The sequence below is a fragment of the Ictalurus punctatus genome, chromosome 3 (genome assembly GCF_001660625.3).
Source record: "Ictalurus punctatus breed USDA103 chromosome 3, Coco_2.0, whole genome shotgun sequence".
Taxonomy (NCBI): domain Eukaryota; kingdom Metazoa; phylum Chordata; class Actinopteri; order Siluriformes; family Ictaluridae; genus Ictalurus; species Ictalurus punctatus.
The window spans coordinates 8,492,591-8,505,791 of record NC_030418.2 but is presented as its reverse complement, the minus strand read 5'-3'; the positions used below and the strand labels follow the sequence as shown (position 1 = coordinate 8,505,791).

At 38.7% G+C, this 13,201-nt stretch overlaps 1 protein-coding gene across 6 annotated transcripts in view; it reads left to right on the top strand.

Moving 5' to 3' along the window:
* The first annotated feature begins 365 nt into the window (after window positions 1-365).
* The window catches only part of golga4 (golgin A4), a 33,991-nt gene continuing 21,155 nt past the window's right edge, over window positions 366-13,201 (top strand). For 3 of the 6 annotated variants that reach the window (XM_017463679.3, XM_017463680.3, XM_017463678.3), the window contains exons 1-9: window positions 366-618; window positions 3,700-3,774; window positions 5,527-5,628; window positions 8,209-8,277; window positions 8,502-8,825; window positions 9,339-9,386; window positions 9,590-9,646; window positions 9,876-9,974; window positions 10,065-10,209. In XM_017463679.3, the coding sequence (XP_017319168.1) occupies window positions 541-618; window positions 3,700-3,774; window positions 5,527-5,628; window positions 8,209-8,277; window positions 8,502-8,825; window positions 9,339-9,386; window positions 9,590-9,646; window positions 9,876-9,974; window positions 10,065-10,209 (997 nt within the window). In that variant the 5' untranslated portion in view covers window positions 366-540. Of the gene's footprint in view, window positions 619-3,699; window positions 3,775-5,526; window positions 5,629-8,208; window positions 8,278-8,501; window positions 8,826-9,338; window positions 9,387-9,589; window positions 9,647-9,669; window positions 9,778-9,875; window positions 9,975-10,064; window positions 10,210-13,201 lie in introns of those variants that run through there. The other 3 variants (XM_017463681.3, XM_017463682.3, XM_053679513.1) reach the window with 3 other exon arrangements.

The window sequence follows — 13,201 nt, the reverse complement described above, 5'->3', positions numbered from 1 at the left end:
AAAAAACAACAACAAAAAAACAAAACACCACATATTAGACACAGAACGTTTCTGTGAATAATGTGAAATATGAATTTGTATTCATTAATATTATGTGAAAATATTTATTTACTTAGTATATTTATATGTACGTATTATTAGACTACTGCGCCTCGCACATCAAAATATATCAAAATGATTCCTGTAATTTTGTTTTTTTTAAACGAATTACTGATGGGTTAAAAAACAAACAAACAAAAAACGTATTTGTTTATGTTATTGATACTAATAAAGACTTTGCTAAACACTTCTGAACAGAAATCGAATATGAAGCCACTCGTTCATCAACCCACTTCATTTTCTTTCGCCTTTTCGTTTGAGCCTCGAGGGATGCCGTAGCTGCCTGTTTTTGCTCCACGTCGGCATCTGCGCAGTGTTCATCTTACCTGCGAAATGAGAAACGACATAACAGAGCCATCGATACTGTAAGCTGGATGCAGGTCCAGACAATAATATAATAAAAACAAAAACTCTGGGAGGTTACACTTGCTGTTAGCAGTCATGTTTAAGAAACTGAAGCAGAAAATTAACGAAGAACAATCGCCACAAAGGAATGTCCAGTCACCCCAACAGGCCCAGGTTAGTAGTGAGCTTAGCTAACACACTCAACTACTGAATAGTAGTATTCTCTGTCCTGCCATTTGTGTCACAATCACAGCACTATTTCTATCGTAGTTAGCACCGTTGAGTCGTTTCTGTTCCAGAAAGACGTGTTTATTTATGAACAGACGCTGTTGTCTTTAGCAGAGTCAGGGTTACGAGCGACGCTGTGTTTTGACCTGAAGCCTGTCAGGTGAAATTTAAAGCAACGAGTCGTGTTTTAAAACTTCGTCTAGGTGTTCGGTTGAGTCGATCACGAGTATGTGCACTTTTTAAAGCTCTTTTACGGCCAAGTGCACTGTTACAGCAGCTCTATTTTCCTCGCTTACATGCCAAAACATTCAGTATTTCGACGCCGGACTGCTCGTGGTGGTGAACTATTAACCAATCCAAGCGCAGGACTGGATTCAAACAGCCAATCAAAATCCATCCCCTTGCACGCGCAACGCTACTTCTTTACAGCAATGTCAGGCTCGGGTTTTTGGTCCTCACAAGCTAGCTTCGTGTGCAGTTCTCTATATTTATTCATATATTTTAGTGTGCGTGGCAGCCTGGGGAACTCTCCACACGGTCAAATCTGGACATTTTTCTATTATATATATCTATATATCTATATCTATATATATCTATCTATCATGAAGGAGACTTTATTGAACTGTCGTCTGTACAGTGTGTAGTGTAGTGCTCTTCTCTGTTTTGATGATGTGACTGGAGCATTGCAGATATTGACACTTGCTGTCTGATAAGGAGCTGAATTGATTATCTTGTCCATTTTCCTAGAGCATGTAGTTATCAGGGATGCATTTAGTGATTTGGTGGCCCTCATTTCAGTGTTTTAACATCGATATTGATTTTTTTCAGCATGTTATTTAGCATTAATAGTGTAATAAACCTCTTTTTCTATGTATAATTTTAAACAGGTTTAACCAGATTTATGGAGAACAGAGGGTACATCACAACACCAGGGCTTTTTAGAAAAAATATCACTTTATTTAAACAATTTTATTTTGAAAAATATAACCAGTGCTCCTAAATACCCCCACCCTTATCTAACTATACAAATACAGTCTATCTAACTACCTTCGTTGCCGGACAAACCCTAATGGTGTTGAGCACCACAAAGCGTCCCAATCTTCCCCTGGGTGCCAAAAAGCTAGTCACGTTCTCTCCCTGAGCCTGTCTCACCTATTATCTCAATTATCTTCCAGTCCAGGTGAGTTTGATCATTCCTGCCTTCAGTCAATGGGAAGAGAATATGCTGTGGAAAGGTTCAGATAGGTGGGGCCAAAGCCAAACAAAGAGAAACCCCCAGCGTTCATCACAGTTGCAGTAATCATGGGTGAACTTTGACCAAAAAGTGGCCCTGGACTTTCTGGCCCTGAGCAAACCACCACACCCGACCACAAGACGCCCCATCATAACACACCCGGCCCACAACAAGCCCCATCATAATACACCGGCTCATTAATGGTTAGACCGGTTTTTAACGCCAGTTTCTAGAATAAAAATACAACACGCTACAGAAACATAAATGCTATTTAAACATTTATTTCAAGTAGCACTGAACAGATATCAAGTCATATTTGTAAAATAGGCAAACAAACAGGAGAATAGCGTGACAAAGAATATAAAACATTCATAACAGCATGTTAGCTAGTCAGGGGGCATCATTTGGGTGCAGTGTAGGAGAGCTGCAACACTCAGCTGTACAACTCCTGAATCAGGATGGAAACTTTATATTTTAACACTAGCATGAATCCTCATATAATCATTTTACCCCCCAAAAATAGACCACTATTACTACTTTTACTACTACTATTATAATGGTAATAATAATAATGCATTTTATTTTCTAATATTATATTAATAAATAAGTGTATTTCACTATGACCACTGACCAAGAGCAAACAATAAGTCAATGTATGGTACAGTAGGACAGCAGCTTATTAAAATATTCTTCCGTTATACTCCTGATACACACTCCTGATTCTGGTGGCATTTTAGCGCATGTATTTTTAGAAAAACATAATTAATTTGCAAAAAGTAAAAATAAAACTTTCTTTACCACAAGTTTATGCAGCGTTTTGGGGGCCCTTAGTAGCTCGGGGCCCAAGGCAATAGCCAACGTTTACCTGATGGTACAGTCTGCCCCTGATATTTATCCAGCAATTTTATTAAAGCCTGACATTCATTGGGAGGGAAAAGCATGTTTATGGTGCTTGCCCCCCTGTTAGTCCATTCACACAGTCTGAATCAAAGCGAAATAGATACTTTTGGTTTGTTTGGTTTGGTTTCACTCAGGATATAATTAAGCAAACCAAAACAATTTTTTTTCTTCCTGCCAAATATCAAGAACACATTTTTTTTTCTTTTTTCTTGCAACGCCTAAATAGAAACATTTGCACAGTTTGGTCAAGTATTTTATTGGCTAAAAAGCTGAATTCTGGTCATGGTTTTGTGTTGTAATTTTTGGCTGTTTTCCAGAATAGTCACTGCAACATCCTGTAGGTTTTACCAGTTCAACAACACACGTATGGTATTGTTATGAGTCTCTGAACTTTTCAAGTGAATCCTGTTCTTAAAGGAAGTTACTTGATGTTGACTCAATGTGGAAACCCTTGGCATTTGCTTTATAAAACAAGGTCCGAAGAGTCATTTGTGTTTCTATCCATTCCCCCCATTTTCTGTATGATACCAATATCAGAGCTCTGGGTGATATCCATTACTGACATAGTTTGCAGTAATCCAGTTTACTCTTTGTAAACCTCTGTTGCCAAGTTATCTGAAACACCAGCGGTACAATGGCAGTGTGCGTTAAGACACTTTCTCTCCTGTGTTCACAAACAACATCTGTGCTTAGCCAATGCAGTCCCATGCTTTCATCATACAATGTATGACAGTGGCTTGAATCAGAAATATGACAAATTTGATTCAGTGTTTCAGGCTGGTATCTGCCCCAGTACTGATACTCACTAACAAATATGTAAATTTCTGTCATGTATATACTTCATGTTTGGTGTTAAAATGTTTATGCCAGATTGTATGATTGTTCCTAACTAGGCGAGTTCAGGTGAGAAGCATGGTAAATCACCATTACTGCACCAGGATGCTCCTTCCTCCTCAAGTGACAGAGAGGTAAGGAATGTAGGCATACTATACTACACCCCCCTTTAAAATCATTTAGAATTTTATACTAATTGCACTTGAACTTTCAGAACCCGTTTTCTCACCCTAAGGTACACGATGAGCTCCATGGAAAAGTTTGCCTAGATGTTCATGCTGGTTTACCGTCCTGCAGGCTGTAGTTCTAGCCCTCACCCATCACACAGGATATTTAATCTCGAAACCTAGTGCGTAATGATCATCTCTTTGCTGCTAGTTTGTAGCCTTTGTGCTATTCAAACCGACAGCCTGGTGTTTAGAATGGTGTTTAGCAAGATGCACATATTTACATTTGCCATGAAAGTCCTGTTGCGCCCGATGTGTGCACTGTGACTTCTCTCATTGACCTTAATTATTTGGTGAAATTTAAGTTTCAAACTGTTTAGCATGCCTGTATTAAACATAATGGGTGGGTTGCACCAATAAAGATTAAATTAAACACAGTTTAGAGCTAATCTAGGATTTTGTTGATCTATGCTTTATATTAAATCGAGTTGTGTTGCACTACTTAAGTTTAAACACAGATTAACAAATCAGGGATAACCTGCGATTAAAACCTCCATTTATGATTCATCTTCTCCATCATGATGGATTCGCCATTGACAACATTGCGGCAGTGCATGTGGATCTCATAAATGTGGAAATATATGAATTCTCCAGTGTAACTAAACAGCAACAAATGTAAGGGAAATTGAACTGAAGTTATTATCTGCTCATTCGCATAACTGACACAGGTTGAGAAAATGAAAAAGTTCAAATTAAAAAAAAAATAAAAATATGAGTTTAAAGTGATGGAGCAATAAGATTATAGTTAATCCAGGTTTATTGTGAAATTAAATCCAGGGTTAACGTGATGGTTTAAATGTAAGTCTACTCATTTCTAAACAAGGTTTAAAGTTTGGTGCAACAGAATTGTTAGATAAACCTTGATTTAATCTAGATTTAAGCTTAATCCTTATTGGTGAACCCCACCCAATGATTGCTATTATTATTCTGTCACTATTCCAAGAGTCTTGGTAATAACAGCGATTATGTTTCTGTATTCCACACACATTTAGTTTGTTATCTTCGCAACATTTTTGTGCGTGAGAGAGATAAGTAAGGTAACAGTACAGGAGGATTTCGTTGCAGATGACTTACCTTACAGGAAAGTGAGGGCGCCCCACAAATCCCAAGAAGGGGGCGGGACTTCCAGGCACTGACACAAATCATTCCAGCTTCATATATTGATTGGCTCATCTATGGTTTTTATTGTGGAGGAAAAGACTGCACTTTTGGTGTAATTTTGAGTGATAACTTATACTAGCATACTCTGAGGTTAAGTTTGGAAGGTCTGGTAATCTAATCAGAGTAAAAGTTACTGGATATCGTGGCAGTGTAATATCATGTAGGGGTGATAAACTTATTATAATCACACAAGCTTACTTAACATCCAGGGGTCAGTTGGATTGATGACAATACAAACTAAAACAGCAAAATGTTTTCCGATCGGATTATATGAAATGAGACGTCAAAGATTGCAATTGAGAACATGCGGGTTTCACTGTTTAATTTTTCCTCTCTCTTATTTCTTCTGTCCTTATTTCTCATCTTCATGCTCTTACTCATGGTGATGTGTTGTCATGGCTCTGTGTCTCCCCCTCCCTCCACCTCACTGCCTGCCCGAATCATTAATGCATTTTCTGATTTATTTATTTTGTGTGTGTGGGGGGGGGGGTTGGTCAGCTGCTGGCTGGGATGATAGCAGAGCCTGCTTTTCTCTCTGAATATACTATCTTTGCTCTGGACCATTCAAATCGACCCAAAGCGGCCCAGGTGCCTCGTGCGGTGAGTTCATCCTCACACATCGCCTCCTCTTGCCCACCCAACAACCCCAACTAAACCCCAGTAAACCTGCTGCTTCTACCTGCCTCACCCCTTTAATGCGATGCCTTTGGAGGTTTGACCTAAAGGTTTGACGTTTCTGTACTTGCTGACCTGCTTGCAGCCTTCTGTCATTTTCCTCCCATATTCTTGCCCTCTTGCATAACTCAATGGCATTTCACCCTTAACTCTTGCATCTAAATCCTTGTAGTGGTGTGTTTTACATTGACAATTGCTTGTGTGCTCTTTCTACTTTGATTATCCTTTCTGAATGGTTTGTTTCTGATATCTCAGGAAATGGTGGATCCTTTTATTTTTTGCCCCCCCCCAAAAAAATATATATATTTCTTGCTTGCCTACTTGTATTTCAAACAGTAATGAGTAACTGAATATTTGTACTTTGCTGTTCTCCCATAAGAAAGCTTCTTCAGTTGCCCGATACTGTCTATGATATGAGCTTGAAATAAATGTTATTGTCATACTTAAGGACACTCTTTTGACTGATCAGCAGTTTTTTCTTGTTCTAGCCAAAAACAAGTTATAGGTATAGAAGGAGCTGTAAAAAAAAAAAAAAAAAAAAGTCTTAATCACGCTGCTTAGCACTTTTGTTTTCACAATTTTGAAATCTAGGTTTTCAAAACTGTATTTGCGTATGGCCTGTGGTAAGGTCTACACAACATTAATTTCAAAGCATGAGCCTTAGTGAAGACAAACTAGTTGCTCCTGTTTGCACAATTAGTCACATTTGGTTTGAGAAACCTTGTTTATCTGGTCTGCACACGACAACATGCAGACTTCTTTCCCTCATACATACACGCTTCATGTGGGACGTCAAACCAAAGACGTCATGTGGGACGTCAAACCAAGGTTGCCATTTAGCAACCTAAATCAGTTGCTCTAAATGGGAAGATCAACTGATTTACCTATTTAGAAACTTTGTACTAAGCTTATTAACTTGGCAGCTGCCAGCTTTGTGTGTGATTTTGTCCACCTCCCAAAAGCAGGTGAAAATTAGGCCATTATATGCAGGGTTTTTCTGTAAAATTGGGCCACTTTTGAACTACCAGTTGGTTATATTTTTTCATTCATTCTCATAGATTTGTGTCTTGTGTTTGTGACAATGTGTAATAATACAAGACCGGTTTTAGGACCTTAGTAAAAGCATTATTTAGACAAACTGCTGTTTTGATCACACAGATCTGGCAACACTGGTCATGGCACATGCCTATGTCATGAAAACTTACATCAATTTTACATCTAACAATTCAACCAGGACTTTTCTGACATATCTGTAATATCAGCTGAGCTTTTTCAGCCATATTAATGGCATCTATACAGGTTATTTATGCTGACATGAGTCTTTATTATTAAAACAATAATTATTTCATTACCGAACTGTCATTTCCTGTTTAGTCCTGGGCTTTTTGAAGTCTCTCAGGATGAACATTTCCACCAGCTTTTAGTATAGTTACAGCTGTTCGTTGTATTCCTGATGCAGTTGTACATTTGAGCATTAGTTTTCCTGATTAAACTGAAGCGTGCTGTCATGCCAGTAGTGCATACAAAACAGTGGCGTGGGTTAAACGCACGGTCCGTTGTGAATCTGAGGTCCGATGCATTGTGAGCAAGTCAGCGTTCATACTGCATCTCCTCACATGCGTACATGTTGTCCAGTTCTTCTTGAGTTACTGTTCAATCACCATTTTCAGTAGACAAACTGTTATTTGTGCGTTTTGATTGCAGTTTGTAAATTTGGTGTATGACATTCTGTAATTGCTGTGATGCATCTCAGGTTGTTCAGGGGATTGTCTTTGGTACTTCAGGTGCACACCTTTTGAAGGGGAGTAAAGTTTACATAACTGCAATACTGGCTTGAATCTGTTTGATAGCTATAATATACAGCTGGTAATGGTATTAGGGTATTTAAAAAAAAAAATTTTTTTAGATCTCTGATGCACTACTTTTAATATTTGATTTATTTGTGCTAAACCTTTGGGGCTTACAAGTTTTGTATAGTGTGTATTAAATGTGTTGGAGCAACGGTGTCATTTCCTCACAGTGTTTTAAATTTTTTTCCAGTCTAGTCTAAATTACAGTTTTATAGTGTGGAATGTGGCGAGGAATTTTTGTGCGTCACCTCACACACTACCCATCATTGACTTACATAATAAATCTGGTTGGGCCCCCTCAAATGCCATTTGTCATTTGAGAGAAGAGTATTTAAACAAAAAAACAAATAAACTAAAAACCTCAGCTCACCCCCTGCAAGTCTGCTGACTCTGTCTAATTTGGGGCGGTTTTGTGACATTGTGGCGTCTCTGTGTACAATGTAATTGGTGTATTGTCTTTAATGCAGTGCTCTCTTTCATGGCGCTCAGACTGCATGTGGGAGTAGCCAGAGGCCCTTGCATTGCTCATTGCAATACTACTATTGCATCAAGAGTAATCAGGGTGCAGCCAGCTGGATTAATAGTATACTAACAGAACCTACTTGTTAAACCTTATTTTTTGCACTGATCATTTCTTCATTTCCGTCCTGTTCAGAACATCACTAAAGGAGCAGTTAATTCTCCCAGTGGAAGTGTGAATGGAGATGGAGCCGCCTCTCCCTTGGCAAGTAGCGCAACAATTTGATATCGCCATAGAAGCCATACGAGGGTGTTTAGGACAGTCGTAGTTAACAAAATATTATTGTTCATTACATATACATTTTGCATCTAGGTTATGAAGTAGGGGCGATTCCTTTATTTTCTTATATTCTTTTAATTTCTTGATTATATGTGATTATACGGGTACAAGCTCTCACTCTCACCTCATCTACATTCTGTGTATTTCAGAGAGAGGAGTCACAGACTCTGGCACAGAAGCTGCAGCAGAGGGTGTCCTCAGTTGAGTCTCTCTTTCGGGTTTCCGGACGTGCCGAGGGGCTTTTCCGCTCTGGCTCCCGGGACAGTCTGGTCCGTAGCGCGTCACGGGAATCTCTCACTGCTCTGGGAGAGAATGAGGCCCCGGGAGCCCCTGCCTTCGACCCTCCATCGGACATCGAGAGTGAAGCAGAAGATGCACCTGGCAACGCAGAGGCTCTGCCCAAGGAGCAGCTCTTATATCGGCTACATAGGGTGGAAAAGAGTCTAGCAAACTATAGAGGGAAATACTCTGAGGTATTGGCAAAAGTCAGGCCTACTGACTGAAATAAATGGCATGACAAAAAGGTTGTGTGTGGCATAATCTTTTGATATAAAATGTCCAAGGTGTTAGTCTGGCTAGGTTATATCAAAGGGTAATAATGTTTTACAGCTACCTTAGGTAGCCTGTTGATGTTATTTACCTCTCCAGTTTAAAGGTCATACTGTACACAATATTATAAGGCTGCATAACAGCTGCACCTATTTATTTAAATAACAATACTTTTAAATGTGTTTAGTCTTAGTGTGTAGACTTGGACATTGTAATTTTGCCTGCATTTCCTTTTTCCTGCTATAAAAATACCAGTAAGTAAGCAAATTTTATATATATATATATATATATATATATATATATATATATATATATATATATATATATATATATATATATATATATATATATATATATAATACTATAAAGGGCATACTATAAAGATGTCACAATGAGATTGACTCACATTTTCTTATTTTGTCTCTTCTCTCCACCAGCTTGTAACAGCCTACAGAACAGTGCAGAGAGATAAAGAGAAAACACAGGTAACTTTCATAAGCCTGATTTGGGACAGGTCACGTTGATAAGGTTGGATGTCTAGTGAAATTTGATGAACAAAGTAATAACAACGGCCACAAAATATTACTACTAGAATCTGACTTTGATTACCGGTTGGTCTATATGCAATTATTTGTTTTCTTTGTCAGTAAAGGTATCTTCAAAGATGTTTATTTTCTTTCTGATACAGGCTATCCTCAGTCAGAGTCAAGACAAAGCACTACGGAGAATAGGGGAACTCAGAGAAGTATGACCACACACTCACTGACTGTCATTTCCTCCATTTTTTTGATCTTTAGCTGTATAGAAGCACAAAGCTGGATTTTTAGTTCTTTCATGACTCCATAATGAAGGTCGTGAGCTTGTGGTTATTATAAGGTTAGTTGCAGCAAATGTGCAGATGTTACATATTCCAGCCATTGCACCATAGACTGTTCCATTTCACATCACTCTCTGTGTGTGTGTGTGCGTGCCAGGAGCTGCAGATGGATCAGCAGGCCAAAAAGCACCTGCAAGAGGAGTTTGATGCTGCCCTAGAGGAAAAAGACCAGATGATCACTGTCCTGCAGACTCAAGTGTGTGTTTAAGCATATGTCTGTGCTAATGTGAGAGTGTATATTGGCACATGCTGACGCTGAAGCCCTTTTTTTAAAAAAAAAAATTAGGTTGCCCTTATGAAGAAACGACTACGCAGTTGTCCCGAGGCTTTGGCCTCAGCTGAGGCAGGTGACGCCCAGACAGATAATTCTACAGAAATGACCTCTGACCTTCAAAGCACTACCCAAGTGGAGAGTGTGGAACTAAATCAAGGTAGGTGCTACATACACATAGTGCTACTGCATATATTTAAGATTTACCACATGTAATTTACACATGTAAATCAGCTTTGCATAGTTGTACTGATAATGATCTTATTAATGTGTGCTCATATAGTATAGTTCCACATACAGTCCTGTGTGTATATATGTTATTTGGATACAATGCAGTTTTGTACTTTTGTGCTTGTTTTATACTTCTTCCCCTGTTTGCATTTTATGCAGTCCTGTGTACTTTATATATTGGATTGTCTTGTATTGTGCATCATGATGCTGGGAAATATTATATTTCATCCCATTATATACATTCATATGCTATACAGTCCCCTCAAAAAGTGTTGGAACAGCAAGGCCAATTCTTTTGTTTTTGCTATACACTGAAGACCTTTTGGGTTTGAGATAAAAAGATGAATTTGAGAAGATGGATCAGAATTTTTCAGCTTTAATTTCCTGATGTTTACATCACAGCTAAGAACCACCCAATTTTTAGGTGAGCAAAAGTATAGGAGTAGATAGTCTTAAAGTAAATTGCACTTAATATTTGGTTGCATATCCCTTGTTTGCAATAACTGCATCAAGCTGAAGACGCACTCACATAACCAAACTGTTATATTTTTCTTTTGTGTCGCTTTTCCAGGCTTGTACTGCAGCTTTTTCAGTTGTTGTATGTTTTGGGGGGTTTCTCCCTTCAGTCTTCTCGTCAGGGGTGAAATACTGCTCAATTGGGTTAAGGCCTGGTGATTGACTTGGCCAGCCTAAAGCCTTCCACTTTTTTCCACTGATGAGGTCCGTTGTTGTGTTGGTAGTGTGATTTGGGTCATTGTCTTACTGCCTGATGAAGTTCCTCACAATTAGATTGGATGCATTTCTCTGTAAATTGACAGACAGAATGTTTCTATAGACTTCTAAATTCATTCTGCTGCTATCATCTTGAGTTACGTCAATAATAAAGATTAGTGAGCCTGTTCCAGAAGCAGCCATGACACTACCTCCGCCGTGCCTGGCCCATGAGCTCGTATGTTTTGGCTCATGAGCAGACCGATTCCTTCTCTACATTTTGGCTTTTCCGTCACTTTGGAAGAGGTTAATCTTGGTTACAGAACTTTTGTGACTCATCTCTTTTTCTATTTTCCTATTTCTTTTTTTCACACTGCACTTAACCCCGGGTTTGACACTTCTAATTTAGAAGCAGAGTTAGCACTACGTTTTACTCTGAAGCAGGGTTAGCACCACTTTTACAGTGTTAACCTCACATTGCAGTGCCAAACATGTACAGTGTGAAATGATGCGATGGTATAGTGTTATGAATGTTATGGCTTGATGCTAAACCACAGACACCCAATCAGAAATTGAACAGCGTGTGCCTCATATCACTTGCTTTATACAATTACAGAAAGCCTGTGTGTTGTCAAGCAGCAGTCGAACACCAGCTGTGGATGGCGAGGAGGCAGGGCAAACCGTTCTCACGTTAAGCATTTTAGAATGTCTTCTTACAGGTGTCTGTCTCTGCTTTAACAAGCAAGAGAGAGATCTCTCTCAGTATATAAATATAATTTCTATTCATAATTTCAAATGTAGTTGGCAATGATTGTATGCTAATATATGGTTATTTACAGTTATAAAAGCATCTAGGTTAATTTTACAATCTATAAAACTGTTGCATAGTACATGTAGCACAAGTGTATTGTGGCCAAACGAAAAACCAATAAAAATTATCATTGTGTGCAAATGTAAACCCATGAAATGTTATAGGCTTCAATATTAAACCTCAACAAATCAGATTTTCACACAAGTCCTAAAAGCATACAAAGAGAACCAAATTAAACAAATGAAACAAAAATGTTATACTTGGTCATTTATTTATTGAGAAAATGATCCAGTATTACATATCTGTGAGTGGCAAAAGTATGTGAACCTGTAGTGTTAGCAGTTAATTTAAAGGTGTAATTAGAGTCAGGTGTTTTCAGTCAATGGGAGGACAATCAGATGTGAGTGAGCTTCCTGTTGTATTTAAGGAACAGGGATCTATCAACATCTGATATTCACAAGACATGTTTGTGGAAGTGTATCATACCATGAACAAGAGAGATTTCTGAGGACTGCAGACAAAGAGCTGTTGATGCTCATCATACTGGAAAAAGTAACAAAACCGTCTCTAAAGAGTTTGTACTCCACCAGGAGTGTTCAACCAACAGAGTTCACTCAAAGAGCAAGACGTGTAATAATCCATGAGGTCACAAAGGAACCCAGGGTAACCTCTAAGCAACTAAAGGCCTCTCTCACAAAGGCTAATGTTAATATTTATGAGTCCACCATCAAGAGAACACTGAACAACAGTGGAGTTGCAAGGAGAAAGCCACTGCTCTCTAAAAAGAATATTGCTGAACTACAGCTTGCTATAGATCACGTGAACACGCCAGAAGGCTAATGGAAAATGTTTTGTGGACGGATGAGACCAAAAATAGAATTTTTGGTTTAAATGAGAAGTGTTTGGAGAAAGGAAAACACTACTGTATTAAGTGTAAGAAGCCTTTTTGTGAATTTGAATCTGGCTTTCTGATTCTTACTACTGATGAGTGGTTTGCCTTAGGGATGAAACGGTTACCGCTTTCACGATAAGCCTCTATAAAATTCCCCGGCGGTTAGTATTACCAGGTCACATTTAATTATCATTAAAACCGTGCGCGATTATGGTGATTTGTAAAACTCGCAGTAAATGCTGTCCACACACACCCGGCATGAGTCTGATGCAGGCACAGCATGCAACATTTTTGTTTTTTGAGCGTGAAAACATGGTGATGGCGCTCGGGAGATTTTCCAACCTTCCAAGAGGACCAAATCCAAAGTGGATTTTATAAAAATGCTGAGGGAAACTTAAGAGAAGATGGTAACCCTGTTTGCATAGGGAAAGTTGCTGCGAAAGGGGGCTTTGGCGCTTCGTTGGTGCTTTGCCACCTTTTCTCCCTCACTTTAAAATCGCTTATGAA